The 27,817-nt window shown below is 40.0% G+C and overlaps 1 protein-coding gene across 1 annotated transcript in view; it reads right to left on the bottom strand.

Annotated features, from left to right (window-relative positions):
- The window catches only part of carmil3 (capping protein regulator and myosin 1 linker 3), a 112,038-nt gene that overhangs the window by 41,355 nt on the left and 42,866 nt on the right, over nt 1-27,817 (bottom strand). Inside the window, exons 10-15 of the mRNA XM_088014549.1 lie at nt 25,179-25,267; nt 22,326-22,420; nt 19,541-19,627; nt 11,807-11,916; nt 10,528-10,605; nt 2,700-2,776 (exon numbers count right to left, since the gene is read on the bottom strand). Of these exons, the coding sequence (XP_087870675.1) occupies nt 2,700-2,776; nt 10,528-10,605; nt 11,807-11,916; nt 19,541-19,627; nt 22,326-22,420; nt 25,179-25,267 (536 nt within the window). The remainder of the gene's footprint in view (nt 1-2,699; nt 2,777-10,527; nt 10,606-11,806; nt 11,917-19,540; nt 19,628-22,325; nt 22,421-25,178; nt 25,268-27,817) is intronic.

Genomic DNA, 27,817 nt, shown 5'->3' with positions numbered 1-27,817 from the left:
AATAGAAATCTGAAAAGTGTGGTGTGAATTTCCATTTAGTCCCCCGATTCAAAATGAATTAATTTTTTTGTACATCGTTTCCAAATCAGCTCAAACTGTGTTGAACGTATTTGCATTCACAACAGTTGTGCTTATTCCAACTCAATCAAGCTCTCGTTTGTTTGAGGAGGTGTGGAAGCCTAACTGGACGCTCCAAAAAAGTGAACTCTGGTCTGCATAAAAACCTAGGTCTCCGTTTGGTGGAAGTGAACTCAGGCGTGGTTCAAATACACATGTGGATGGCCAAGGCAGCTCCAAATGCAAGAAGTGGACTGTAGCGCAGGGCCTGCTGGGTAAATGCAACCAAAACAAAAACGCTAGCGCTAGTGGGAGAAACACCTTCCAGTCTTTTGACAGAGACAAAAAGAAAAGTCCTATAAGCTCTAAAATCTGACGCCGCTCCAATGTTTTTAACATTTGGTGAAGAAGAAAGCAGCACTTGGTAGCTGTGTTTTCATAAGCCATAAAATTACACAACCTGAAATCATAAAAATAAATTTGCTTCATGTAAACATATCAATTTTGAAAACAAAACAAAAACAAATCAACAGAAAGTAGAAGGAGGAATTGGAGATTGTGCTTCTGCTTCTGGCTCCACCAGAGCTCTCACAGCAAGGCACAGTTCATAACAATTTTGTGTCATTCAAATGTGTTGAATCCATGGCTCTTCTGTGAGATCACAGACTACAATTTCCCCAACACGATGCATATGATCCAAATATAAGGTCCGCCTGAAAAATGTCTGCTCTGATGGCTGACAGATGATGGTTGAAATATTAATATGTGTTTATATTCGTCATTTTTAATGACTCATCGCGTGAACAAGTTCATTCACATTTAATTGTCATTTCATTTCCTAGTGGAAATTTGGAAATTCCCTAATTGTAAAATTGTGGGGGTTTTTTTTACCACCTCAGCAAAAGATAGACAAAGATTTGCACACATTTGTAACGGAAACGCAGCTGTTGTCTTCTTCAGAGGTTTTCTTATCGTTTCCTTCATCGGTTCTTGGTGCAGCGCCACCACAGGCGAGGAGGTGAACAGGTTTTTCAAAAGGTTTGGTTCATTTGACAGAAGAGCAGTATGAATGCAAATTGAAAATCTAACAAATGCTGCAATTTTGGTCCCCAGTCAGACTGAGTCTGCTGGACCATCAGGGGTGAAATGAAAACACCCTGACAGAATTTCCTCAAACCTGCATAAAAGCTATGCATCATCTTCCTTACGCTTGACAATTCTGAACCACTTTGTCTCGATTCTTGTCCCAATGATCCTGGTAAAATCCAGATAATGGCTGTAAAGTGACAACACACGAAATCCTCTAGCATATTCACCCTGCAGAGATAAAAGCATGTTAACTTGGCACGGCGATAAAAGTGAATAAACGAGGCACGAGATAAAGACGGAGAAAATGGAGAGCAAATGAAGTTATGCAGGCTAAAAATGGAAAGGGTCAATAGAGAAAAGGAAGACAGAGCCATCGAGATAGCTATGAGGGGAGAAGCAGGGGAGCCGCATTACAGCCGCAGTTAGAGCGATAACCTCCCTCTCTTCTTTTTTTCGGTTCATTTCTAACGATTAGCATACAGCTTGTCGAGTCTCCACAGATACACAACGGCTTGTGTCGCCCGGGCAGATACGGTGTCGCCGTCTCTCTTGCGCTACGCTCCCCGGAGAGCTTTATCAGCAACTCTGAGCCACAAGTACGTGTGTGCGCGTGTGTGTATGTGGGTGTGTGTAGCAGCATCTACACAGGCGGCTTCATTGTCTCTCGAAAGCGGAGGAGACACGTGTACGTGTGCGGCGGACAGCAGAGGTGATCCATGCCCGGGTTTCGTATTCATGAGAGTCATCGGCCCCGGCCGTTCCTTATCGGCCCCGTTCAGCCTCGCGGTTCCATGCTGTCACGGCAACACCGGGGCCACCTTACCGGAAGCGTGGATTAAAACGCCAGAGGACCAGCGGGAGGTGGGAGGGAGGAACTACGGACAGGAGGAGGGAGTGAAGAGCTGGGAAAGATGATGAAAGGTGGATGGGGCAGAGGAAAAAAAGAAAAAAAAAAAAAAGAGTGGTGAGGAGACATAAAAGAGATCCAGCAGATGCAAAGACAGAACAAACACACACACAAATGCATTCATGGGACCCTGGGGCCTGCAACAATAATAATTCCCCATCTAAAATTAGTCTCATTTTTCACCAACTTCTCCCACTCTGTAATTCTGTAATGCAATATGCTGAGCAGGGAAGCTCCCGGGCCCCTGGGGGACGCGGTCTGTCGAGAGCCGGAACCGCTCCAGCCTTCCAGCAAAGGTAAACAGAGAGACACGCACACAGTTAAAAAAAAAAGAAAAGAAAAAAAACAAAAAAAAAACTTGTGGGCATCCAAACGAGCGCCTGACAGATTGAAAACTTGTTGGCAAACGGAGACGTGTGCATGGACAAAAAAAAAACCACCAACACATTCTGCAAACACATACGGGAAGAGAAGAACGAATCAACGGAAGACGAGAAAATACACTCAACTCTCAGCGTAGGTTCCAGACAAAACATTAATATAGCTGAGGGAAAAAAAAGATCTCTTAAAAGTCTCCTGAGTTGTTTTTTTTTTTCCTTCTTTTTTTTAAAAAAAAGATAAACAAAGAAAGATATCTGATGCCCACCTGTGAGAGAAGGAGTTCTTGGACAGATTCAGGTAGGAGAGGTCGGCGCAGCAGCCTCGCAGCAGGGCCCCGAATAGCTGCCAGGAGAGAGACAGATCAATACCAGAGCTCTGTTCACAACTGTTCGGCGATCGTGTTGCACAACAGTTATTTTAGCCGTGCAGAGAATGCCAGAGCGCAGACTGAAGGACATCGAAAAGCAAAAGCATCACAGGTGAGACAAAAATCATCCGGTGAGAAGCGTTTGCGATTTATTTCTGACATGCATTTCTACGCTTTTTCATCAAATTGTAGAAAGTTTCCAAGTTTTAATTTCAGTAAGGTAAAAAAGCAATTTCCATATACATTAGAAATGACTGTCGGCATACATACTTTGACCACTGAATAATAAGAAAAACAACTTTTTAGTTCCAAGAAAAACACATGGCTTGGTTCGAGAAAACCAATGGGGGATTCTGGATCAAGTAAGCTTTGTTTCCACATGAGTAAAGGCCATGAGACTTCTTATAATTAATTACTGTTTGCTTTTCAACTCGCCTTTCAATTAACCTCAGGAGAACCCTCTGAACTTATCTGGTGACATTCTGAGGCAGACCAAATCCACCGCCGTCAACGACTGGTCCCAAAGCGCCAAAGTACTTCAAAATAAAAAACACAAAACAAAAGAAACAAGCGACGACTGAAAGGAGCAACCACAGCTATAATTAAATGAAGAATAAACCAGCTTAATAGAAAAGATTGAGCTATGGCAGAGTTCTCCTTCTTCTCCTATATTTTAGAATGTCATTACTGAGCTTGTATAGTTCTGACTCACTTTAAGATGTTTGTTGAAATAAATAAGAGTAATCCTTTAGCTGCGTTTCAGAAACAAATACGGGACATAAAACATGTGAAAACGGTGTTGCATTCATTGTATTAATAATTTAAAAGAATTAAAGAAGAAATTTAAAAAGAAGTTTACAGTAACCAACATACAGAAAACTTTGCTCTTTGCCGTTAACTTCTGTAAAAACATGCCTGAGCAACGATGAGCAGCTTTTTCCAATTTTTCGACTGGTGTTTTTACAACTCGGTCCACAAAAAAGTCTCATTTTTGTTTTCAGATGTGTTGCAGATGTTTAGGTGAAGGCTCTTCTATAAATCTTTCAAATGGCTTTAAGTAATTATTTACACAAGAGCTCAATTTATGGGGGAACAAAGTGAAATCTCTTCGGCGAAGCAAGAAGAGATTAAAATTAAAAATTTAAAATTGTCCTGAAGCAGGAAGGGTAAAACTATTTTATGAACACAGAGGCGAAAGTTTTAAGCTTTACCTATGCCGGAGACTCTTATTTTGAAAAGAAAGGGAAGGAAAGAAAGCAGATTTTGATTTGTCAGATTTGGCTAACAAAGACAGATTGGGAAAGCTGACAACAAAGTTTATTAGAGTAGCAGCATTCACTGTACCACACTCTTAGTTGTAAATAAACATCTAACTCAAAAATCAGGGTTTCCAAAACAGCAATTGCATACTACAACTAAGAGTGACGTTTTTTTTTCTTTTTTTTTAATTAAAAATCTTTCAACCTTGTCAGAAGTCTGATTTGTCTGAACTCCACTCTGACACCTTGCTTGCTGTAAACATAGTATCGCTTTAATTGATGTAGAAGACGCTGTAAGAGAGTAATCTGCTGCAGTGGGGGTTGCACAATATCCGGTAAATATTTTACCGCGACACCATCGCTGTAAATTTTAACGGCAAAATTAATTCCACAAAAGATAATATTCCTGACATTCTCCTTTATTTCCGATTACACAATGACCTCACTGGTCTCTGTGTGCTTTTAGCATCACAGCTGTAAAAGCACAGACGAGTCCATCCAACGTACCAAATACATTATAGATGAATAAAATCTTTCACAATTGCAATGTGCCTCACAGAAATGATGCTATGATAGAGCTGCATGTTTAAGCTACAACACAGGATTCTCTTATTTTTGTTCATTACTTCACACAATTTCAAATCACGCTGAACTTTTTACTAGCTGCTTATATTAAATACCATGTGTGAATTTGATTATGAGTTATGACTTTTGACACTATTTGCACTACTTATGAACCTTGAAATTTTGCATTGGAAACAAATAAAATCATTTGATTTGGACAGAATTGAATTCTCATTGTTTTCACTGCAAAAACACAAAATCTTACCAAGTATTTCTGGGATAGTTTCTGGTGTAAATATATTAGTACACTTGAAATAAGACAAAAACCAACTAATAGATTGTGTTTCAGCAGGATATAGGAGATTGTTTTAAATCAATAATCCCTTAATATTGATGAAAAATTACTACTTCTATTGGCAGATTAGTTCACTTATAACATGTAAAAGAATATCTCGTCATAAAAGTGAAATAATCTGCCAAAGGGACTAGAACTTTTTCCTCCTCAATATTAAGAAATTAGCTCCTACTTCTTTCTGAAAAGTTACTTGTGAGTTAATTTTGTCTTATTTCAACCGTACTGAGAAATGTGCACTAGAAACTCGACCAAAAATATATATATATATATATATATATATATATATATATATATATATATATTTTTTTTTTTTTTTAATGAAATTTCTCAACTGAATTGCTTAATCCATTCACCCATCCTTACCACACTCCTCCTTCAGACCGACTCCCAAAGCGAGTAGCCTTTTAAATAAAAAGACACACCGTCGGAGATATAACTATAACTTATTTTCGCCAATTATTTCTACACTCTGATCCATCACTGGGTTAATGCCGCCCGGCTCCAGCAGCCAGCGTTCCCACCAATCTGTCAACGTGCGTACGGAGAGCGTTCGTCTGTCAGATATAACTGCACTAATTCTCGCCAGAGGGACCAAATGAGCAATAAGAGTTTAATCGTATAGCACTGAATCAAAGTTGAGGCCCATATCGGGAGGAGGGGGGAAAAAAAAAATTAATTACCTACTGTTCTTCAACTTCTTATCGCACATATTCATCAAATGTACAGTTTTACATTAAATAGGAAAGACATCCTCAGAGACCCTTAAATTAAGCATGCTGAGACACATTCGGTTCCTGCGCCTGCAGTGAATAATCAATGTAAACCCATAATGCTATCGTCCATCTATCGATGGGCGTATTAAATCAGGCGCTCCTCTTGTGAAGGTTTTTGGTCAGCTTTAGATAAAGAGCTTTAAATGAACGGAACAGGGAGCCAATTACTCTTAGAACAAAATGACCCGAATGTGCTTGTTGGACTCAAGAGGACAACGTTAACGCTTAGAGAGAGAGAGAAAAAAAAAGGGAGCGTCTCATCATTAGCGAGAGGTTACGCTATCGGACAGGTTCAGGTATTTCTTGACAACGTGATCCATCACGCAGCGTCACTAATTAACCACAGTCTGAAAACGCATGCAGATTCAAATCAGAAGCTTATCAGTAATTCAATTTAAGATGCTAACGCCAAAAAAAAAAAAAAAAAGATGAGTCTCCCTGGGACTTTTCAAGGATGAATGAAATGAAAATGGAGGACACGACAAGACGAGCGGATCCCGGAGAGAGGCGAGTTTGAGAAAATATAAAAGAAAGCCGAATGAATTCAAAACAAAATCTGTGTCCCACATTAAAGAGAGATTGGTTTCTCAGGGCAGGCAATTTTTCTGTGAAACGGATTCCTGCTTGACAATTTCTTCTCTAATGGGGTGTTTAAAGTGTGAGGTGAGGCGCTGCAGGAAAAGCAAACAAACAAATCACAGAAATCCTGAAAACTAGAAGACCTGGAGCAGATAAACTCATTGGGACAATGTTTTATAAGTGAACACAAAAAAATCCATCAGAAAGAAAAGTCACGGTTTCAATGTTGACGTGAGAAGTTAGTTATCCATCTTACAGAACGTTTAAATATTTCCAATGACGCAACTGAGATCAAATTTAAATCAGATGTTAGCAACTACCTAATATTGCAAATATTAGTAAATCGAAGGAAATTAATTCAACACATGAAGTTGGAATGGCGTAAGGAAAACGTATTGCACGCATTTGCAGTATTTTATCCAATACTTTAGGGAAAGCCTCTCAACATTTGACACATTCTTCCACACAAACCATCTGCAAATCTTGAAATCTTTTTGGCCTTTCCCTGGATTTTCAAATCAGGTGATTAACTGGAACACTCTCATAGTTTTGCTTTGTTTCTCCCAAACCAATTAACAGTTTTCTCAATTATGTGGTTGGGACTATTGTTTGTATGTGGCCAGGGAACTAACTGCGCTCATTTTAACATTCACAAAGTTAAATTACGTGGCTGTAAACATTTCCATTAGTATTATTTTGCAAAATTAGGGCATTTTTACTGAATAAGCAATCTCTCTACGATCCTTAGTTAACATTAAGCCCACTAATATTAATTTTCATTTTCACATAGCAACAGTAATGTTTTCTAAATGCTGATAGATTTCAAATGGCTTCTTGGCTTTCTATACCTTCTTACTGACAACTGGTGAGACTTTCGTATCAGTGCTTCCATAAAAAATACTTAAACAGTTCAGTCCTCTTTTCGCCTGTATCTGTGTAGATATTATTCAATAGCTCTTTGTATTTGTGTTTACAGTTTGGTGTAAGTACAGTCTTTTCTCTGATTTGTGTATTTACACACACCTTTCGAAGTCAAAAAGGATTTTTCACGTTCATATTTACAGCACAGTCCACATTAATTTGCACCTCTGGTTAGGATGTGTGAAAATGAGTAAAATCCATTTATCTTTTATAATAGCAGCGTGCTTCTTGTCACTGAACATTTTCAGTATTTAACAGTGAATTTTGGAGGTTTGTTTTCCCCCTCTCATCATCCCTCTCTCTCTGTGCGTACAGGAAAGATAATAATGGACGCTCAGTCAGCCTGGCTTGAACAGTTTCCAGTTTTATTTTGTTATTAGTTGGACAAGTTTAGGTTAGTACTGGAGTTGTCAGAGGATCTCAGGCCGTGAGATATTTTGATATGAAAATACAAAATACAATGTAACAATTTGTGAAACCTCACCTGGAATCTTCTTTCTGTAGATTCGGTGTTCTCTGTATGAGTTTTAGCTCAAAGTTGAGCTAATCCTCAACTTAGCTCAACCCCATATCAGGGTCTTCCCTTCCTGAGTTAGATGCATCACTACACGCCTTCTGAAATGACTTATTGATTTCCTCTGGATTATTTCTGAACTCTCTCCTTCTCCAAAACCCATTTCCCTGGCAATAGTACAATGAAACAGGGACAGAAAAAATACAAATAATTTGAAAACGCAGACCATAAGCCACTGCTAGCGCTGAAGCTCACGCCTACTTTAGAGCTTCCTAATGGTGCTTAAATAAAGAGCTTGTTTGCACTTTAATAGGTCCAAACTGTATTTTTTTTTCTTGAGATGAAACTTCAAAAAATAGAGTAAAACATAAAATATATAAGAATTAGATCGTTGACATTTTGCAAACAGAAATAACTTTTGTAATTCTAATCGATGTAAATTTGGTTTAACTTCAGGGAGTACGAATAAAAAAATGTGTTTTTTTATGCATGTAAACTTCTGGATCGAATTATATATGGAGTCTGCTTGATTTATTAATTTTTAGAATCAAATAGCATTCAGGAAAAGACAAAAGAAATATCTTTTCACAGTGTGCACAAACAAGAGGTGCTACATTTAAAACATTCCATTTTGAAGGAATTGCAGAAAGACAAGCCAAAAGCATTAGTGTTGACAGCCATCAATCATGTGTCTTTTTTTTTTTCAGTACTATTGGCCAAAAATATATCAAAAGAGGAACAGAAGCAATACGAACAAAGAAATGAGGTTGGCTGCTGCATCGAAGACATAAAAAAATAAATAAAAAAATTGTTTTTCACTGACCTTTACTCACACTTTAAAATGAATAAATATATACCAGGTTGAAATTAGATACTGTGTAAAGTGAGCAAATGCAATATTTCATGGCATTTAGGAAATACAAAATATGTTTTTCAAATCATGACTTCCTTTTTTATAAATGGGAAAGGCTGTCCAAAGAAAAACTAAGGAAAAATGCTGACCTCCTGAACCCAATAAATGGCTTTGCCACCCTTAGCAGCACCAGCTTCCATTAAATGTCCACAAACCGTGTTTTACATCAGCACGGAGGAAGGCTGGCACACTTTTCTTGGCAGAATTGCTATGATTCGCCCACAATAAAGCGTTCTTCTTATTTTTTTTGAGGTTATGCCATCTCAAAGAAATCCAAATCCAGACTTCAACTAAGCCACATCAAAACAAAATATTTTTTTTATTGTTTTATTTGATTTTTTTTCTTCGAGCCACTGAGGAGTGGAGTTTCTGGTGTGTTTTAGATCATTGTCCCGCAGCAACGAAAAAACAAAACAAAACAAAACAAAAAAACAAGTGTGTTTAAGTATGAGAATACAAACTCTGAGTAATTCTCCTTCAGGATAGCATTTATACTACACTGTAAAAAAATAAAAATAAAAAAAAACTTAGATTTGTCTAAGACGCAACAAACTAGACCATCCCTGTCATTACCGCCGTCATAAATGGATTTGGTTTTTATTTTGTACAAAGTTTTAGACCAAATAGAATATATTACTTTCCCACACACTGATAAAATAAACCTCATGTGAATCTCTCTAGTAAAAATTTAATTTGAATAGCGGTCACTGCCTTTTTTTGCTTTACTCACTGACAACTTGGAATATTTACTTTTCACGTCATTTGAAAACCTTCCTCGTGTTTTTGGAATGACTTACAATGTTGGCTTTGGTTCTTAAAATGATACAATTTATCTGAACCAATAATTTGATATTTGGACCAAATAACACTAACAAAAATTGTTTAATTTCTGATGAATAACTTGATTTTAGTATTAGTCTTACCTACACAGTGCCTAATCTTGTATAAATATTTGTATCTAACAGTTTTTACAGCATCAACTCTTGATTTGTTTTTATGTTCATAACGTTGCCAAAAAAGAAAACGGTTTGTGATTGGTAATGAGAAAAACAGTCGTACATGTCTTTTTAATTTGGTGTATGTAAACTTCTGGTTTCAACTGTCCCTGCAGCCGACGCCAATATGAAAAGAACCAGGAAAAAAAAAAAAACATCGTCATCGTCGCCCAACCTTAATAGAGCCGCCAGTGCTGTGTGCCATCAGCATTAACACAGCACTCATGAAACAGACGCGAGGAAAGGGTGAACAATAAACGCGACCTCTTAAGTAGAGAGTCAGACGTTTTTTCCCTCTCCCCATAATGCCTTCGAAAATAAAGACACCAGAATGTACCGACTCCCGCTTTGAGCTGACATTTTGTCTTGAATAAAAACAGTGACACAATCCGAAAGGCCTTATCAGGCGGAGACATACGGAGGCAGACACATTCACAGACAGTTACTGAACTCTTCTCAGACAGAACGCACTCATACCCCGTCAGCTGCTAGCCAATCTGCTAATGGGGTGAGACGCTGCTGGCGCGTAGATTTGTAAGCTTAGACGCAGGAACAACAACTTTGTCACTTTGCCTTAGAGATATATATTAAAAAAAACACTACACGTTTCATAAAAGACGTCTGTATAATTCATGAGCGGCTACGGATTTCCGAGGCGGTGCCTCCTTGGAGCTTTCGCAGAATGACTCTATAACCGAGGCAGCCGAGGTTTGTTGCATGATGGTGCTATTCGCATTCAGGACAGTAGCCCGCTCACTTTTCTTGGCCTGAATCCCATACCGGGAGATGAAATCAGACAGCTCTGGGAGGACGGAAAAAAAAAAAAAAAAAGAGGAAGGAAGGAAGTACAAACCGAGTCCACGGTGCAGTCTGTCCCTGACAGGTCTAAATGGACCAGGCAGTTGGGCTGGGCCAAGAACAGGTATAGGTTCTGCAGAGGAAGGAAAACAAATGATGTGTTTCAGGCAATTAATACATTAAAGACTTTTAAAGGACATTTTTGTGAGATAATTCAGGTGTGTTCATGTTATGCAGACAAACTTCAACATATTTTATTTGGATTTTATATAACAGACCCACACAAAGCAGCACATTGTTCTGAACTGGAATATAGTGTGGCGTGCCTTCAGCCCCCATATTGTTAGACCATAAAATCAAATCCAGTTCAATCGGCTGTCCTTACAACTGACATCTGTGAGTCGAGTCCAATTTAGGGTGTTTTCACACCTGGTAGTCTGTTAGTCCCTGTTTGACTGGGGACCAACAGAACCAAACCCTTTGAAAAACCTGTTCACCTCCTCGCCTGGGGTGGCGCTGCACCAAGAACCACTGAAGGAAGCAATAAGAAAACCTCTGAAGACGACAAGAACGCAACTTTGCTTTACGCGAAATGTAAGCAAAAATGGAGTAGCGTCAGATTTTAGTGGTTGTAGGAGTTCTCTTTTGTCTTTGGTGAAAGATTATTTCTCCTGTTAGCGCTAGACTCTCGTGTTTGTTTTGGTTGCATTTCCCCAGAATGCCTTGCGCCACAGTCGGCTTCCTGCTTTTGGAGCGGTCTCCAGTCCGCTTGGTTTTCACATGCAGTGCGCATTTGAACCGCGCCAGAATTAACTTCAACCGAACCAAGACCTAACAGAGTCCGCCTAGGTTTTCAGGTGGACCAGAGTTCCTGTTTTTTTTTTTTTTTTTTTTTTTTTTTGACCACATCAGAGATTGACTGGGCATTCACGCCTCCCCAAATGAACCAGATTTTCAAGCACAGGTGAGCTTCAGAAGGTCTATCTGTAGACGCTCTGCAGACTGGGTGATTCATTTTTCATGCTTTCACAATATTGCCAGAAGTAATGTAAGAAAGCTAGAAGAATCTTCTTTGGTGTAGTGGGGGAAAAAACCTGAGGATTTTGGGTAGACTGAGATGCCGGCAATGATTTTCGGTGTTAAGTGGGATAAATTATGGTACATTTTTCAACTCCAAAATTTTTGAAATTTGTCAGACATGCTTCTTGGTTAGTCTGAGATGCCGATTCTAGCAGGTCTGATTCATCCAGTCGGTTTCTATGCAGCTTTTCCCAACACAAAAACTCCATAAAAACAGCAGAGACGGTCCGTGTAGCTTGATAAGAGTCACTCACCGTGGCGTCCTCTCCAGACAGAACCCCGGGGTTCTTACTGAGGTCCAGGTGCAGCAGAGAGTTGGAGTAGTCGTCACTTGAACACAGAGCTTGAGACAATGAAACAACACCTGGTGGAATAAAACAGAAATGAAGGGATGCATCATTTAGCCAGCCAATGACTGATGATCACATTCGCTTTTTTTTTAAGTGACAATTTCAACACCGTCGGTGAGCAATAAGCAACTGTCGATTATAAAGCGTCAAAATGGACTAAAAGAGGCAAAATGGGTGAAAACAAACAACTAAAGAGGAGGGTTTTTTTTAAAAAGAAGTTTTCATAAGAAAGGAGCTATAAAAACCATTTTCTCTCTGTCGTACTTTCAGAGTGTACCCTGAACCAAAACAAAGGTCAGATCACAGAGGTACCTTTTGTTGCACAAACGCACAATGCAGCAAGGGAATCATTACATCAATACATCAACTCTACAGAAGAGATACTGAGAGGTGGCAGTAACTAACAACAGGAATCACCAAAGCCTGCCGTTTGCTGTCTGGTGCATCTTGGGCCCCCAGCAGCAGGTCCAGGAAGCCCGCTTTGCCCGTTCTATTGCTTCAAGGAGCATCTGTGCTAGAAGGCAGATATGGCACGTGTTGCTCGAAAGCAGACGAGGCGCTAAGCTCCTCATCCCTTAATTTGTAGCGATTAAGAGGGAAATGACGGGAAGAGAGGACAGAGAGTCTAATCCTTCCCCCACCATCCATCTAGTCATCAGCTGCTGTGAGCGGGGGGAACGTTGGAAAGCCATCAAGATGACCCGACTTTATCGCCAGAGTGTGTACATGCTGGTTTTCTGGCGCACACGTACGGCATCTTTCTACATTCTGTCCTGCTACAACCTCTAACTTTATGGACGAGACGAATAAATATTGAGGTTGAAGAAAATGTCATGTCTACGCTTTTCTACAGCAGTACTGTACGCTGTCAGGAGATGATGGAGCTGAAACAGGGGTAACCCTTAAAAATTTTATTATTAGAGGCTGCAAAGGTCCTGGGCTGGAGGTACATGTTCCTAAACAGAGCTACAATGTTTAGATCCAAGCATATTCATGTTAGAATGACCCAGTGAGAGTCCAGACAGAGCTCCAACTAAAAATCTGTAGCAAAATGTGAAAGCGTACGCTGACAGAGGCTGTCCAACTAATAATCTGACAGAGCAGTCGCTAGATGAGCCGAGCTGGTTTTACAAAGCGCTGATCAAATACAGGACACGCCATCTTCAAATTGTCTCTGGAAAAAAGAAAAATGTTGAAAGCCATGCATCCTTTTTGGTTCACTTCACAATTAATCACTGCTTTCTGCTGTTCTATCACGTAAAATCCCATTGATATACATTAAAGCTGATGGTCGTGTTCTGACTAAATGTAGAAATAATGAACTCAAAAGGCACTATCCTGTAGGTGTTTAAGAATCACATGAAAAGGAAGAGTACGGGGAAGAGAGAGAGAGAGAGATCTATAAATATTCAGCAAAAAGTGGTCAGCCTCTCCAAAGTCACGCCAACAACTACAACTCAAGGTCAGACCAACTGCATCCTGCTGAATCACTGTCTGATCTAGCTGGCTTTTAAAAAACTCTCATTTATAACACGCTAACTTGGTGTCAGGGTCACTATCTGGAACACACACGACACTTTTAGCCTTAAATATTGCATTTAGCCTATCCTTATTTAATCACAGGAAAGCTGCCTAAAGATGAAGAAAAACTGACTGGGTGAATACATTTGCTTAACAGAAAACACTTGATCAACTTTAACAAATGTGAGACAGAGTCATTGACTTTGTGTTGATATGAAAAATCGTGTGTGCGCGTGTGTGTGCGAACTCTATGTCACGCACCGCAGAGAGCAAAGAGGCCATTTTCAAACAATCTGTCATCCATTGTTTAACAAAGAACAAGAAAATACTCAAGTGGGGAATATTTAGGACAGTCAATGTTCCCAGAAAAAGGACAGGGTTTATTTTCAAAGACATGAAAGACAAATGCTGTGAGTATTAGCAAAAAAAGGTGTCATTTTGCATGAGGTGCCATTTATTGTCCCTTAACAGGACATACATGACTTATATTTGCAAAATCATGTCTGAACAAAACACGGATTTTTAAAGCAATGTCCTTTAGACAGATGAGACCCAATTGGTGTTAAACTACATAAACATCAGATACCGATAAGCGTCGATTGCTGGAGAAGGGGTGATGTTGACTTGTTTTCTAGCCCCTTAAATTTGGTTCAGTTGAGTGAGCCAATGAGATCCACTTTACTCTTAATCAGGCAAACTACTCTCAGCCAATCAGATGTCAGCAACTCAGAGCATTTAGGCGTCTGGGCCTGGTGTAAACAACTTGTTTGGGGATTTCAACTTTTATTGTAGGAGAGTTGTTGATATTTTGTCAGTTTTGTTACCGACTGCTAAGGCTACCTTTTTCTTACCACAGTCTATCCTCTGATGGCTACTCCAGCAGGATACTGGATAGCATGTTTCTTGACCAATGACTGTCCATCATTAGCCTCCACAGTTACAAGAGCAGAAGAGAAAGGGAAATTCTTATCATGGGTGTCTAGCCAAACAGCAGTGTGTCAATGTAAACCAACATGTCTGACCAACGTTTCCGACACCTAGTTGGATCTATTGCACAAATAAAGTGGTCAGTCTTTATGGTCAAACATAAAGCTATCAATTGGATAGCTCTTAATTTGACTCATGCAACAAGACAGCTGTCTTAAACCACAGCACATCCACAACATATTGACTCTAAAAAAAGAGAGAAGGACTGAAATGTGAGAAAGTTGTCCAGTTTAGTTCCTGCTCCCTATTGAAATGTTGTTGTGGGATTTAACAAAAATGTTCAATAGTGAATGTCCACAAACTTTTATACAGCGAAGAAAAGCTACAAAAGAGGAGCTGCTTCTGCAACCACGACCGAAACTGGGTCAGAACGCTACAGGACTTGGTCAAAAATATGCCAGAAACATTTCCAAATCAATCGTCTGTCTCCTCTTGGACACAACACATCTTTGGCTCTGACGTCAGCCATGTTTAAACGTTGCTCTTCGGGATGATGCCGTACACAGAGCAGGCATCGTCAAAAATGCTTTGTGACCAATCAAAGAATCAAAAAGCTTTAAAGAATCGAAGATCATACTTACACCGCTGCACACATCACACAAAAACGTTGGGTTACTTAATGTAATCCCTGGTTCTTTGATAACAGAGTGAGGTGTTTCACTATGGGAATCGCCTCAGCGTGACCCAACTATGGAAGCACCAATGACATCACGTCTGTCCGTGACAGACAGGTTGAGCTAAGTTGTAGTGCATGGAGTTCACCGTGCTTGCTGGCCGTTAAGTCGGATGGGTCTGACCGCTTTTGCACTGATTTTAGAAAAGTTAACGGGGTCACAAAACCAGATTGCCACCCGCTTCCTCGGATGGAGGATTGTGTAGATCGAGTAGGCTCCGCAGTGTTTGTGACAAAGTTAGATCTGCTGAAAGGCTATTGGCAAGTCCCGTTGACAGAGCGAGCCAAGGAAATCACTGCATTTGTGACTCCAGATGCATTCTTGCAATATACAGTGATGCCATTTGGCGTGCGTAACGCGCCGGCAACTTTTCAGCATCTGGTCTGGTGTGAAGCTTATTTAGATGACATTGTCATTTATTCAGACTCTTGAGAGGAACATCTAGAACAGGTGAAAAATGTGTTTCAGAAATTAAATGAGGCCCACCTGATGGTTAATCTCGCAAAATGTGAGTTTGGTCGTGCCACTGTGGTTTATCTGGGTAAAATGGTGGGTAATGGACATGTTAGACCAGTGGGTTCAAAAATAGAGGCTATTTCATCATTTCCCATTCCTTCCTCATGGCGTGAGTTACAGCGCTTTCTTGGAATGGCTGGTTATTACAGGAGTTTCTGTAAGAACTTTTCCGCCGTCGCTTCTCCTCTCACTGACTTGATGAGTCCAAAGGTTCCATTCAATTGGTCCCTGGAGTGCCAACATGCGTTTGAGTGCGTTAAAGCTCTCTTGAGTAGTGCACCGGTTCTTGCCGCACCAGTGTTCACGGTGCCCTTTAAACTGGCGGTGGATGCCAGTGATACAGGAGCTGGTGTGGTTCTTTTGCAGGGCGGTGCAGATGGGATAGAACACCCTGTGTGCTATTTTTCGAAGAAATTTAATAGATACCAAAAGGTGTACTCTACAATAGAGAAGGAGGCACTGGCGCTGATTATGGCTTTGAAACACTTCGAGGTCTATGTGAGCTCCTCTACATTGTTGTTTGCACCGATCATAACCCGCTCGTCTTTATTCAGCAAAAGCGTAATTCCAACCGGCGGCTGATGCGGTGGGCCCTTTAACTTCAGTCCTTCTGTTTGGAAGTAAAGCACATAAAGGGTAAAGATAACATCTTGGCTGACGCTTTGTACCGTTCCTACTACTGATGCTGCATGGTGTACTGAAATCCCCATGCAGCATTTAAGGGTGGAGGTGTGACGGGCTCCTGTCACTGTTGTGAATGAATCCCTGTTTAATTGCTGTTTTCTTCTTGCAGTTGATTGGCTGGGGAGAGTTTAAAGGGATCAAGCCCCACCCACCAGAAGAACGAGGAAGTTTGGAGGTACTCCTGGTTGGTGGCGTGTCTCAGAGCCTCGCTCCTGCTCCATTGATGCCATTTCTTGTTTGTTAATCTCCCTCTTGTGTTGTTAGGTCTGGGGATCTTTGGCCAAGCCGAAGTTTTCCGGTTTTTGGTTGTAGGGTGAGTGATCCGGTGAGGCAGGGTGAGGGGAGCGGCCCCAATCCGACGGTCAACTGCTGGCTGGTTTGTGAATGCTCCCACGATTCCCCAGTACGTCTATGTCCAGCCTTGGATTGAATAAAACCCTTTTTGTTTTATGTAATTTGGTCTGGACTCATTATGTTGTGTGTCCTGTGCGGACCGTAACAGGGGGGTAAATGGCTATGTGGAAATATGCATCGGAGAGGTCGATGGTTACAAACCAATCCTCCGGACGAATTGAGCGACATAGCGTCTTGTGTGTTAACATTCTGAATGTATACTTGCGTAAGTGTTTGTTTAAACACACGCAGGTCCAGTATGGGCCGTAATGATAGGCCGTCTTTCTTTGGAATGAGAAAATAGCGTGAGTAGAAGCCCTGATGAACCTCTTCTTCCGGCACTACTCTGATTGATCGTTTGGCTAGCAGGGATGCGATCTCGTCCTCCAGGACGTGCGCCGAAACCCTGTTGGCCACTGAAACTAGCACTCCGTTGAATCTCGGAGGTCTCACAGCGAACTGCAGTCTGTACCCCACTGGAAATTGTGGTCAAAACCCATGGGGAGACTGCGCATGCGCGCCACTCCTCTGTCTGAGCAGAGAAGGGGCCCGCCATGATGAGTGACGTCATCCCCTCTTCACTGCTGAGCTCTGCTGTCATGCAGAGAGCGCCAGCTCCCTCTGTTGGGTAAAGAGGGGGACGACATGAATTTATTTTTGCAATTTATTTCTTTTTTTGTGGGGGGCTTCCTGCCCTCTGCAACATGCCTGGTTGCAGAAAAGCTTCTTTTATTTCCCTTGATTCCCCCAGAACAGAAAAATGTGTGAGGGGGCACTGGTGAGTGCTTGGTGACACTGACAAAGTGCTGTGAAGTGTTACGTGACAGTTTTGAAGTGCTGGAAAACACTGCGTTGTCTGTCTCAAAATTTCCTCTCTCTGAACACAAGGGGGAGAATTCAACAGGACTCCCGATGAACTGGGAACCACAGGAGAGTTTGAACACTGGACAGAGAGGTTTGCTCTGCTGTCTGTATAGCTATAAAAGCAGCCCGCCTTGACGCGATAGCTGCTTCAAACGAAAAAGAAAATGCTTCTTTGGAAGCACTTACCCAGCACAGTCCAGGCCTGTCCTGGTACTGCGTCCAGCGGTGTCTTCCTTTTCGGAAGGCCCAAGAACGGTTAAGCAAAGCCAAGCTAGCCTGAATGTGCTGAGGGAGCTTTGTTTTAGTTCTTCACACAGGAAGAAAGCGAGAATGAGTTGAAAGGGGTAGGTTGGCCATGATATTGGATGGTGGGTGGAGCCACAGTCACGGCTCAACCCGTCTGTCGCGGACAGACGTGATGTCATTGGAGCTTCCGTAGTTGGGTCATGCTGAGGCGATTCCCATAGTGAAACACCGAGCGAAGTTAGAAAAAGAACCTTTAACTACTGATAGTCAGAACTACGGAAAGAAGACAAAAGGTGCTACGTGACAGGTCAAAGAAATGCATTGGTAGAATTGTAAAGCAAAAAAAAAAAAACTTCCTGGCACCTTGAAGCAATGCTAAGACTTTAGGAAAACGTATAAGCCCAGGGAGTCTCCTTTTTTGTCTTTCTTGGTATGACACATCCAGATGTCAGTTGTATATTTTTTTCTCTCAAACTTCTCTTTTTAAGGCTGAAGTCGGTCTCACTCAAAGTGTGTCTGAATTTAAACTCTCGATGACGTAACTCACAGATAAGGTTGGAAATTTCGTCCTTTGAAATGAATGAAAGGTTGATGAAAGGAAGATTCCTTTAAATCATTGCTACCTGAAAGTTATTGAATCAATAACTGTAGGCTTGACATTGTTTCTCCCTTTAGGCTGAGTTTATAATTTGAAAACATTTGGCAAATATTTGCATTTTTATTAATGCAGATTGTTCAAATTTGAATGAATAACAGAATATGAACTTTTTTTGTTTTATTTATTAGGTGCTTACGATCTGTAGCAACACATAATGTTGATATGCATATTACATCGATAAATTATTTAAGCTAAGGTGGATAAGATCTAATAACTTACATTTAGTCGAGTAATTTCGGGAAAAAAATTACTCGACTAAATGTAAGTTATTACATTTAGTCGAGTAAATGTATATATATATATATATATATATATATATATATATATATATATATATAAATAAAAACAAAAGTACTTTTAGGAATACATTATGTACTAGTTTAATACACAAAAATATTTGAAAAAGTGTTTCTTCTTCCTTCATTTGATTTCTTGCATTCATGTCATTTATTTACATTGAAAAACAAAACTGGTCTTATAATTAATCTGAAAGCCTGTTAAGTCAGAAATAGAGACATATCTATGTTACAATGCAGCTTAACCCCTCATTTAACTGTGAATGACATTAAAAAGGTGCGTTATTTTTATTCATAACAATCATTGCAGCCATTCTTTAGCATATTTCTATGGAAGATAATAAATGCCAAATTAATATACATATAAATGCTATAGAAGATTTAAAAAATGGCTTGAAATATAATCTAAAAAAAAGAGGGCTATTAAGAATATATGTGGATTTGCTTTCGCACACACATAATCCTTTTGAATCAACGGTTTTGTTTGAGGACGTCGTATTGTTGAGGATAAAAGCAACTGGGGCACCGCATACAATCGCATGTAGGCATTAAATAAAATAAATAAATAAACACTGCTTATAATTCTGACCCCAATATCATTTTGAAGATGAGTCATGCATAAAACGGGTCTGTTGATCTGTGCGAAAAAGGGGCAAACCAAAAGTATTTGAGGCATTGCTGTAGATCAATAACAGACCTTTTCTTCCACCCTCGACTTTGTGCCACGTCTCATTACGTTTAAGAAAGCTCAGCAATGTCCCAGTGAACAAGGTTAGGCTCAAGGCCTTGCTCTGCCTACCCTTGGAGGAGAGAGACGTCTTGGAGAGATTCAGGAGTCGTAGACCTTTGTTGAGCCGGCAGACTTGTTGAATTAGGTTGGAGACTCCTGGATGAAGACAGAGAGGTGAGGGGAAAGAGAAAAGATGAGAAAGGGCCTCCATTTATTAAAAACGATGACTAATAATACACAGAGAGAGGGCTGACTTATTCAATTTAAATATTTCCTTAAACATTTAAAACAGGAAAATAAAAGAAAGGAATGCCAAGTAGCGTGTGTTGAAAACCTGACATAAATCAGTTAAAAATGAAAGAAAGTTCAATTATGTATCTGATTATACGGAAGAAACGGTGAATTAATAAAGGCATCACAAAAATACTTAAGACTGATGGACAAGACTGTCAGCTAAAAAGATATTTTTCAAAGAGAAATGTGCATTTATGTTTTAAATCATCAAATAAAATAAACATGCATAAAAGCGAGTGCCAAATGACTTTTATCTCTGTTTTCCTCTGCATGCCGTGGATGAAGCCAGACGCAGACCATGTGCTAAGCCAAATTACGTAATGCAGTTTCAATTGATTTTTTTTCCCCCTTAATCTACAGCAATCACGATGGACACATAAAAGCCTCTTCCTTATTAAAAATCTGTTTATTTTTATGCTTAGGATTCCTGTGTGATCCTTAGCTTTTTTTTGTGATCATACATCTTATTTAGTGGCTGCTGCTGTGTTGCATTTGTAATCACAATAAAAAGGCCTGCACACTGTCAATACTCATAAACACACGCCGACACACCAGGGGGGCTGATACGTGTGAGCGCAAGGAATCCACTGAGGCAAGTGGAAGTGACAAGTGTCAGACGGAGGGAGAGAGGGTGTCGGGTTGGGGACATAAATTAGCTAATGAGGGACGGTGGCGTGCGTGCGAAAGCCTGGCTCTGGCTTAACACAAAGCTCAACAGTGTCTCCTTGTAGGGGTAAGCAATACAAGGATGATGGATTGTGAGGGATTAGAACGGGTTGAGGATCCGCCGAGGCAGCGAGATCACAGGGTCACCCGAGGCAGAGGCTCCCAAAATTCATTTAAACAAAACAACGTTATGAGGAGAGTCGTGAAAGCAACGATTGGTCAAATGCGCTGGCGTTAATATCGAGTCAATTAAACCAGAGCAAAACGACAACAACATTAACAGGTGGTGTTAACTTGGACCGTTTTAGCTTGGATCTTTTAACCTGCTAGCATAACAAGTCAGAAAATGGTTTGTTAGCTATTAGCTAGCTAGCTCAGAGCACAGAACAGCTGAAGCGCTGATTTTTCTCGCTTATTGTGTCAACTCGCCCCTTACTTCCTGCTTGATTTCCTTCTTAATGTTTGTTACAATAATGATATTATCTACACTTGCATGTTTACTTGTTTGTAGGTGAAACATGGCGCGTCTATGAGCTAAAACCTTAATTAGCGTAGGGTGCAGACTGGTGTTTTTGAATATTTCCAAAGAAAATAATGTGCTAAAAAAAAAAAAAAACAGAGAGCAAAGAGAATTGTTTTGGGGGATGCTTCAAAACACTGTCAACAATCCTCAGTGTTTTATTTATATGTGTTCATTTTAGTTTTTATGCTAAAGAAATAAGAATACTTGCTATAAGAGCAATTACACAAAAATCTCTTAGAGGGCTGACTTCAAATTTTATTACATTTTCAGTTTGACCTCTGACTTTAAAATGTTAGCTAAAATAAACACATTTCTTTAGCGTGTCGCTGTCATGAGTTTATAAAATATGGGGCTAATTTTAAAGTTGTGTCAGTTAATAAATGTATAGATATATATAAAAAAAAACTATTCTGCATCCCCAGAACCAGAACCAAACAGGAAGGCACGGCATTCAGCTTCGGGAACAAAATCTGGAACAGATTTCCAGAAAACTGCAAAAGAGCTGAAACACTGATTTCCTTTAAATCAAGCCAAAAGCCCCACATGTTTACAGTTAAGTGGAAGATTGACCAACATATTCAAAAGCGCACTGATGATTATGATGATGGCACTCGACAGAATGTAATGTTTGTTCCTGGTTTAATTGATGACTTTGTTGTTTTTATGATGCCTTGTTGCTGAAATATGCTATACAAAAAAACTTGACTGATTGAACATAAATTTAATGATCAACATTTAGTATTGTTATAAAATTATATTATGCATTTTTGCTTTAAATGTTCTCGTTAACACCATCTTGTAGTGGTATTTTTACTCAAGACTGTCATAAAATTAGAATGTCATAATCGCCTGCTGCCTAATTATTATATAATAGTTGGGGTTTATACATGCTGGTAAAATGGCAGAAACACATTAACACCTTTTAAAAGTGTGCTATGACTTTGTTTATGCTTTTATTTAAGGAGTTGGGATTTTTTGGTGATGCTCACAGTGTTGTGGTAAAAAATAAAAAAATAATCTGAATAGGATCATTTTCCCATATGTCCTACCCCTTTGTCTTCATCACTTGTGTATGCACCATAAGATAGCAATTTATTTCTACACGTAAAAAAATAAAAAAATAAAAAAAGTTTCAGTTGTGACGACAAAAGGAAAAAGAAAGAGCCTTTTATCATGAGAAGCGCAGATAATCAAACACAATGAAAGGTGGATGGGAGGATCGCCGAGAGTGAGGGAGCTGCAAGGACAGTGATTGATTCAGGGTTCTTTGAAAGCAAACAAAAGCTTTGCTCAAGTAATAGTCAAAGAACAATAGGATGTGCCCGCAGAGAGGAGTCAGTGGGAGGGAGAATGAGTTCACCGAGTCGCTACCTTGGTTGTCAAGTGTGTTATGAGCCAGATTGAGGGAGTGAATCACGGAGGCTGGGTTCTCTGATAAAGCCGACGCCATCTTCTGTGGAAAATCCCTGGAGAGAACAGGAGAAACAGGAAATTGAATTCCCTGGAAAAGCAGTGGGTTCCCTCCTGCTTTCAGCAACTGAATTAAGCTGAACTTCTGAGGTCACTTTTTCCCCCACATCCACAAGGTCAAAGCATTTGTAATAAAGTGGTTTTAACACTAGCACTTCTTCATGTCTAAAAATCTATCTTATCTAAAATACAGAAAAGGTGAGCATGGCTGTCAACTCTGTTATTTTAAACATTTCTCCTCAAACAAGTATCCGTTAAAATAATTCCCGCTTTTGTCGCTGGCATTTCTCGTATTGACCCACCTGCGGAGGGATTACTGTCCCCATTTAGTCCCAGTTTGAATCACTTCGGTAAATACAAACAAAACTTAGATCGAGCCAAAAACGGGAATTAGGTTGAAACTTTCAAAACGGTGAAAGCACGGCAATCGAAGGATCAAACATTTCTCACAGAGCTTAAAGGACGGACGTCACTGGAAGTTATATTTGTCTGCTGGCCAAAGACTGAACTCGGAGTGAATACTAATGCTCGTTCATAGCTGTTGTTTGCCAACACTTTTGTATAGATCGTTTATCCCCAAGTGCCATAACAAATCAATTATACAATACGGGCTTAAAAAAAAAAACTTCCAGGCAAGTTGAAATAATAAAATAAAACATATAAAAACTCCTATAACCATTCAAGAGTCAATTACGCTAATTTTTGCACCACAGAAATTTAAGCAGCAAGACGCCACTGGATGTGCGATCTGAAGCGTGCATTGCAAACCACACAAGTTTGGAAGCAACTTCCAATTCCTTTTCGCTATGCCTTAAAATCCGGCGTGAATTTGGAGGATTCCGGGATGCGCATCACACTCTTTTCTGTCAATGCTAAGCATAATGTCCTCAGTTCACCTTTAGGTAAGCATTAATGTTGCCAGAGCATCGCCGAGTGTTGACAAAAAGGGGCTTTGTTTTAGGTCTGAGAAAATTTGCACAACCTGGGAGCAATAGTTTGCATATTTATGTTTGCAATGCTGTTGCTAAAGTCAGAGGAGGTCACGTTGACAAAGAAAAAAAAAAGCAAAGCAAGAAAGATCTGTGTTCTGACACATGAATATTTATGCAATAGCTGATATTATGGTGAAGTGAACATATTAAGCATATCTTTAAGGATCAGTTTGATCTTGCATCCAAACATTTGGTCTGATGTAGGTAATTTGATTCTTTTAGGTGGGTACTTGATTTGTCAAAAGATTCAATACCACTTGGAGGGGCCATTCATAATAGACATGGGCATCACTGCCATTGATATGGAATGTATTTGCAAAATATGGCTGCGTGGTTTTATTTAATCTCATGCGATGCTGTGCAGACGGTCTGTCTGTGCTGATGAAAATTCATTCTGGGTTTTAGAGACAACCTGCAAGCAGCAACAAGCCATAGGGATGTTTTTCATACAGTGTTGTTGAGCCTATTTATTGCATTTTGTGGACTGGGGATAAGCTGGAATCCATCAAGAAGAGGCCATGTTTGCAAAATGCTTTTGAAAAAGGCGAGTCAACAAGAAAATGGCCTCAAACTGGCCAGTGAGTGAGCAACATCTTTGGGTTCAAACCAACAAGTGTAATGTTATGGAGTGACCAGCCCAATACCCAGACCTTAACCCAATAGAAAACTAGTAGGAATGACTTCACACATGCTGCTTCTGAGGATAATCTCAGAAATGGAGGAACTGTGGAATGTTGTCCAATCAAAGGCGCCAGAAGTCAGCCGTCTCCATGCAACACAGATATGAAGCGGCTCTCAGAAACATGGGGTTATGCCACCAAATATTCATCCAGTGACTCACAGCAACCCTAAATCTTTAGGCATTTTTAAAGATGTGGATGGAAACGTATTGGTGTCATCTGGAATACAAATTCAGTTTTGCTTATTGTTTATGTGGCATGACTGAGGTAGTGTAATTGGATTTATTTTTGCTAAAGCAAAGGTTTAACTTGTCTAAGATTTAAAAAAAAAAAAGATAGAAATGAACTATGAGCACTACTTGTGTTGCATTTCTCATTGAATACCCTTTTCAACTCCCAAATTAAAATAAATTCAGGATGCTAGTGCGTGACTTTATATGCGACATATAATTTCACTATTCAATTGAAAATATCTTTTTTGTTGTTGTTTGTTGAGGGCAGGAGTGTTTTTGGTGCACTTCTACTGCACAAAATCGGTTGCCTTTCCCACTCAGAGCGTCACTGCCAGGAAAATATAAAACCCTGCACCTTTATGAGGCTGTAAATTATTTCTCCCTGAGGCAGCAAATTCATCTCAATTAATGCTAAATAAGAAAAATGCCCTGCTAAGTCTTAGCAGCATTGCCCCGCAGGTGGATGGTCCTGCCAGCTATTGCTCGTGATTTCTCAGTGATTTCGGCAGATAAACACTGCATTCGCCGTCAAAAGACAGACAGGAGGCTTTAACGGAGCTTTGCTGGATGAAAGACTGAGGCTGAATGGAGGTGAGCGACGGGGAAGAGGGAGAAGAGGTGAGACTGGAAAGGTCAGGCCATCAAAGAAAAGGAAGAGAGTGAGGCGAGACAAGAGGGGATAAAAGAGGAAAGAGAGAAAGGCTTGAGTAAAAGAACAGGGGGGAAAAGAAGGGGTGAAGGAGTGATTCAGTGGTAAAGGTGCGAGAGAAAATAGAAGAGATTAAATTGGAGTCAGCTAAAAGAGGTGACAGGGTAGGCTGGTCATTTTTCAGGGAAGTGGAAACCTACGCTTTAAGTCCGGCGTTCTCCAGCGTGAGCTCCTCCAGACTGTTGGACTTGCTGACCGTGTGCAGAATCTGGTCCACCACCTCTGACCCCTGTTGAAAAATGCAAAGCAAAATCTGTGGCTGAGGTTTTCTGGTGGGGAAAAAATATAATAAAAAAATAAAACCTAGTCGGCCTTGATGCACATACAGAAACTAGTGTGACGGGAGTGATTTATCTCCATAATGTACATTCATTTAAGCCAGTAGTTTACAAAGATTTTCTGGGCCCCCCCTATGGATTACAAATCAGGAGTTAGACTCCTGCTGTCTAGTTGAACAATGTGTGTGAGCAGGGGGGGCGCGGACTTCTGGTTATATGATGTGTGTCAAACTCAAATGCCCCACAGCGTTCATCATTTTTTTTTTTTTTTTTCCTCCATTCATCCATACCGCTTCCTGCGACCCCCTGCAATGGCACGGCCATTTTGTTATTTCATCTGCTGGCCCCCTAGGGGGCGCGCCCCACAGTTTGGGAACCTCTGATTTAAGCGAAAATAAAATCTGAAAAGTTAAAAACTAATTGCATTTGCATCCCCTTCCAGACAACTATTGCTTTTTATTTATTACAGAAATTTATTATAGTAGAAATTAATATGCAGCAAAATCAAAATGCAATTCATTTCATCTTTACCAAAACTTTAAATAAAACTATTTGAGCTATTTCGTTAAGTTAAAAGTTAAAAATGGTCAAGTTAAAAATGTCAATTCCAGAGGAGAAGTTAAAGAACAAGAAAAGCAGAGTTTTGGTCGTCTAATCAGTTAAAATTTTATGGCAAACGTATGAAATTAAAGCAACTCTCAGTATGAACCCAAAACTATGAGCACTATAAATAATTAATAAAGACTTAGTGAGTCAGCTGGAACGCGCAGCACTGTCCTCTTCAGCCTTTGCTTTTCAAATTGAATCTTCCTTCCTCGAATGGTCTTAATAACCAACCGTTGTGCACGAATGCATTTTCTAACGTGATACATCGGTACCGCTTCGCTTACTGCAAAACAGTTGCATTATGTAGATTTTTCAGCTTCTTACTAAAAATAGCTCAATGCGATGCCTCAACTTTGATGTGTAAATCACAGTTACGAAACGCAGCGATGGCTTCAACTTTGAGCGTCAGGTGTGATAAGAGTGTAAAAAAAATCTTAATGAGGGGCTCAGGTTGGTGTGTGTATTAACTAGGACAGCATCAATGACACATAATTCATGATTTTATGCAAACATTTTGATATGAGTCACCCACACAGCAATTAAACGTTGGCTGGAGGAGAAAAATCAATTCAGATCAGAAGCTTACATGCAACTCTGAGTAATTGCAACAGTGAGGTCAAACACCGATGTTGGACGTGAAGCAGTGGCTCACAGTCTCAACTCTAATTCACACAGAATGTGTTTTGTGAGGTCTTGGATTTGCAGACCAGTCCAGTTCTTCCACCCCAAACCTAATCATCCACGTCTTCATGGACTTTGTTTTGTGCTCTAGGTTTCTCCAAACTGTTTCCATAAAGTTAAAAGCATGAAATTGTCCAAAATGTCCTTGTAGGCTGCCGCATCAAGATTTTATCTTACTTAAACTAACAGGCCAGGCTCTATTCCTCAGAAATACTAACATTATTTACCCATCTGCACCAAAGTTTGTATTTGACACAATGCAGTCTCCTGGACAGATCCTTAGGAAATATACTTTGATCACACACTTTTTGTCAGAACCGACATGTTTCTTGCTGGATGGTTCATCACTTTTCTTGGCAAAACTGGAAAACGAATTTAAATTGTCTGTTTTCCTTACAAAGACCTGCCTTTTAAGGCTAACCCACCAACTTTTGATTGGACTAGAGATGGGTCGAGTTCCAACCTGCTTTAGTAATTCCAAAACCAGTTTTAATGTGTGATTGTGATTATGTTGGAACTACATATTGTGCCCCAGTTTCAGCCATTAAATCCAGTCTGTCACCTTCAGATGAAAGGAACTGTGGATGTTCAACCGGAAAGCTGCCAAAACGCCAGAGCCACTGTTCAGAGTGGACTCTGAGAGTTTGTGCAGAAAGAAAGAAGGCGCTACTCTAAAATTGACACGTTCAAGCTCAAATGACATTTTCATTGACTCACTCGTACAATACAGATGCCTTCTGGAGAAAAGTTGGTCAAACAAGACAAAGGTTGAGCTGTTTGGCTACAATGACAAGAAGAATATGTGAAGTTTTAATCAGGCTTTTAAACAAACACCTACTATCCAGCATGGTGGTGGTAGCATCATGCTAAGGGTCTGTTTTACCAGCAGTAAAACTGTTGCATTAGATAAGATGGATGAAATAACAAAATACAAGGATTAACTTAACGTTCTCCAGCTGAACAGAAACAAAACTGAAGTTATTATCTTTGGGCCTAAAGAGGAACATTCCAGCGTAGTTTTAGCTATTGCAGCTAGAAAAGAGCGATCAGGCCCAGAATCTGGGTGTGGTGACGGACTCAGACCTGAACATTCAGAGCCACATAAAGACAACAACAAAGTCGGCCTTCTGTCACCTGAAGAACATTTCCAGGCATAGAAGTCGAATGTTGCAACAAGATTTAGAGAAACTCGTCAATATGTTTATCTTTAGTCG

The sequence above is a fragment of the Poecilia mexicana genome, unplaced genomic scaffold (assembly GCF_051168715.1).
Source record: "Poecilia mexicana isolate PSO_F unplaced genomic scaffold, ASM5116871v1 scaffold_17, whole genome shotgun sequence".
NCBI classification, from domain to species: Eukaryota; Metazoa; Chordata; class Actinopteri; order Cyprinodontiformes; family Poeciliidae; genus Poecilia; species Poecilia mexicana.
The sequence above is the reverse complement of the archived record's forward strand: the minus strand, read 5'-3'. Positions and strand labels throughout refer to the sequence as shown.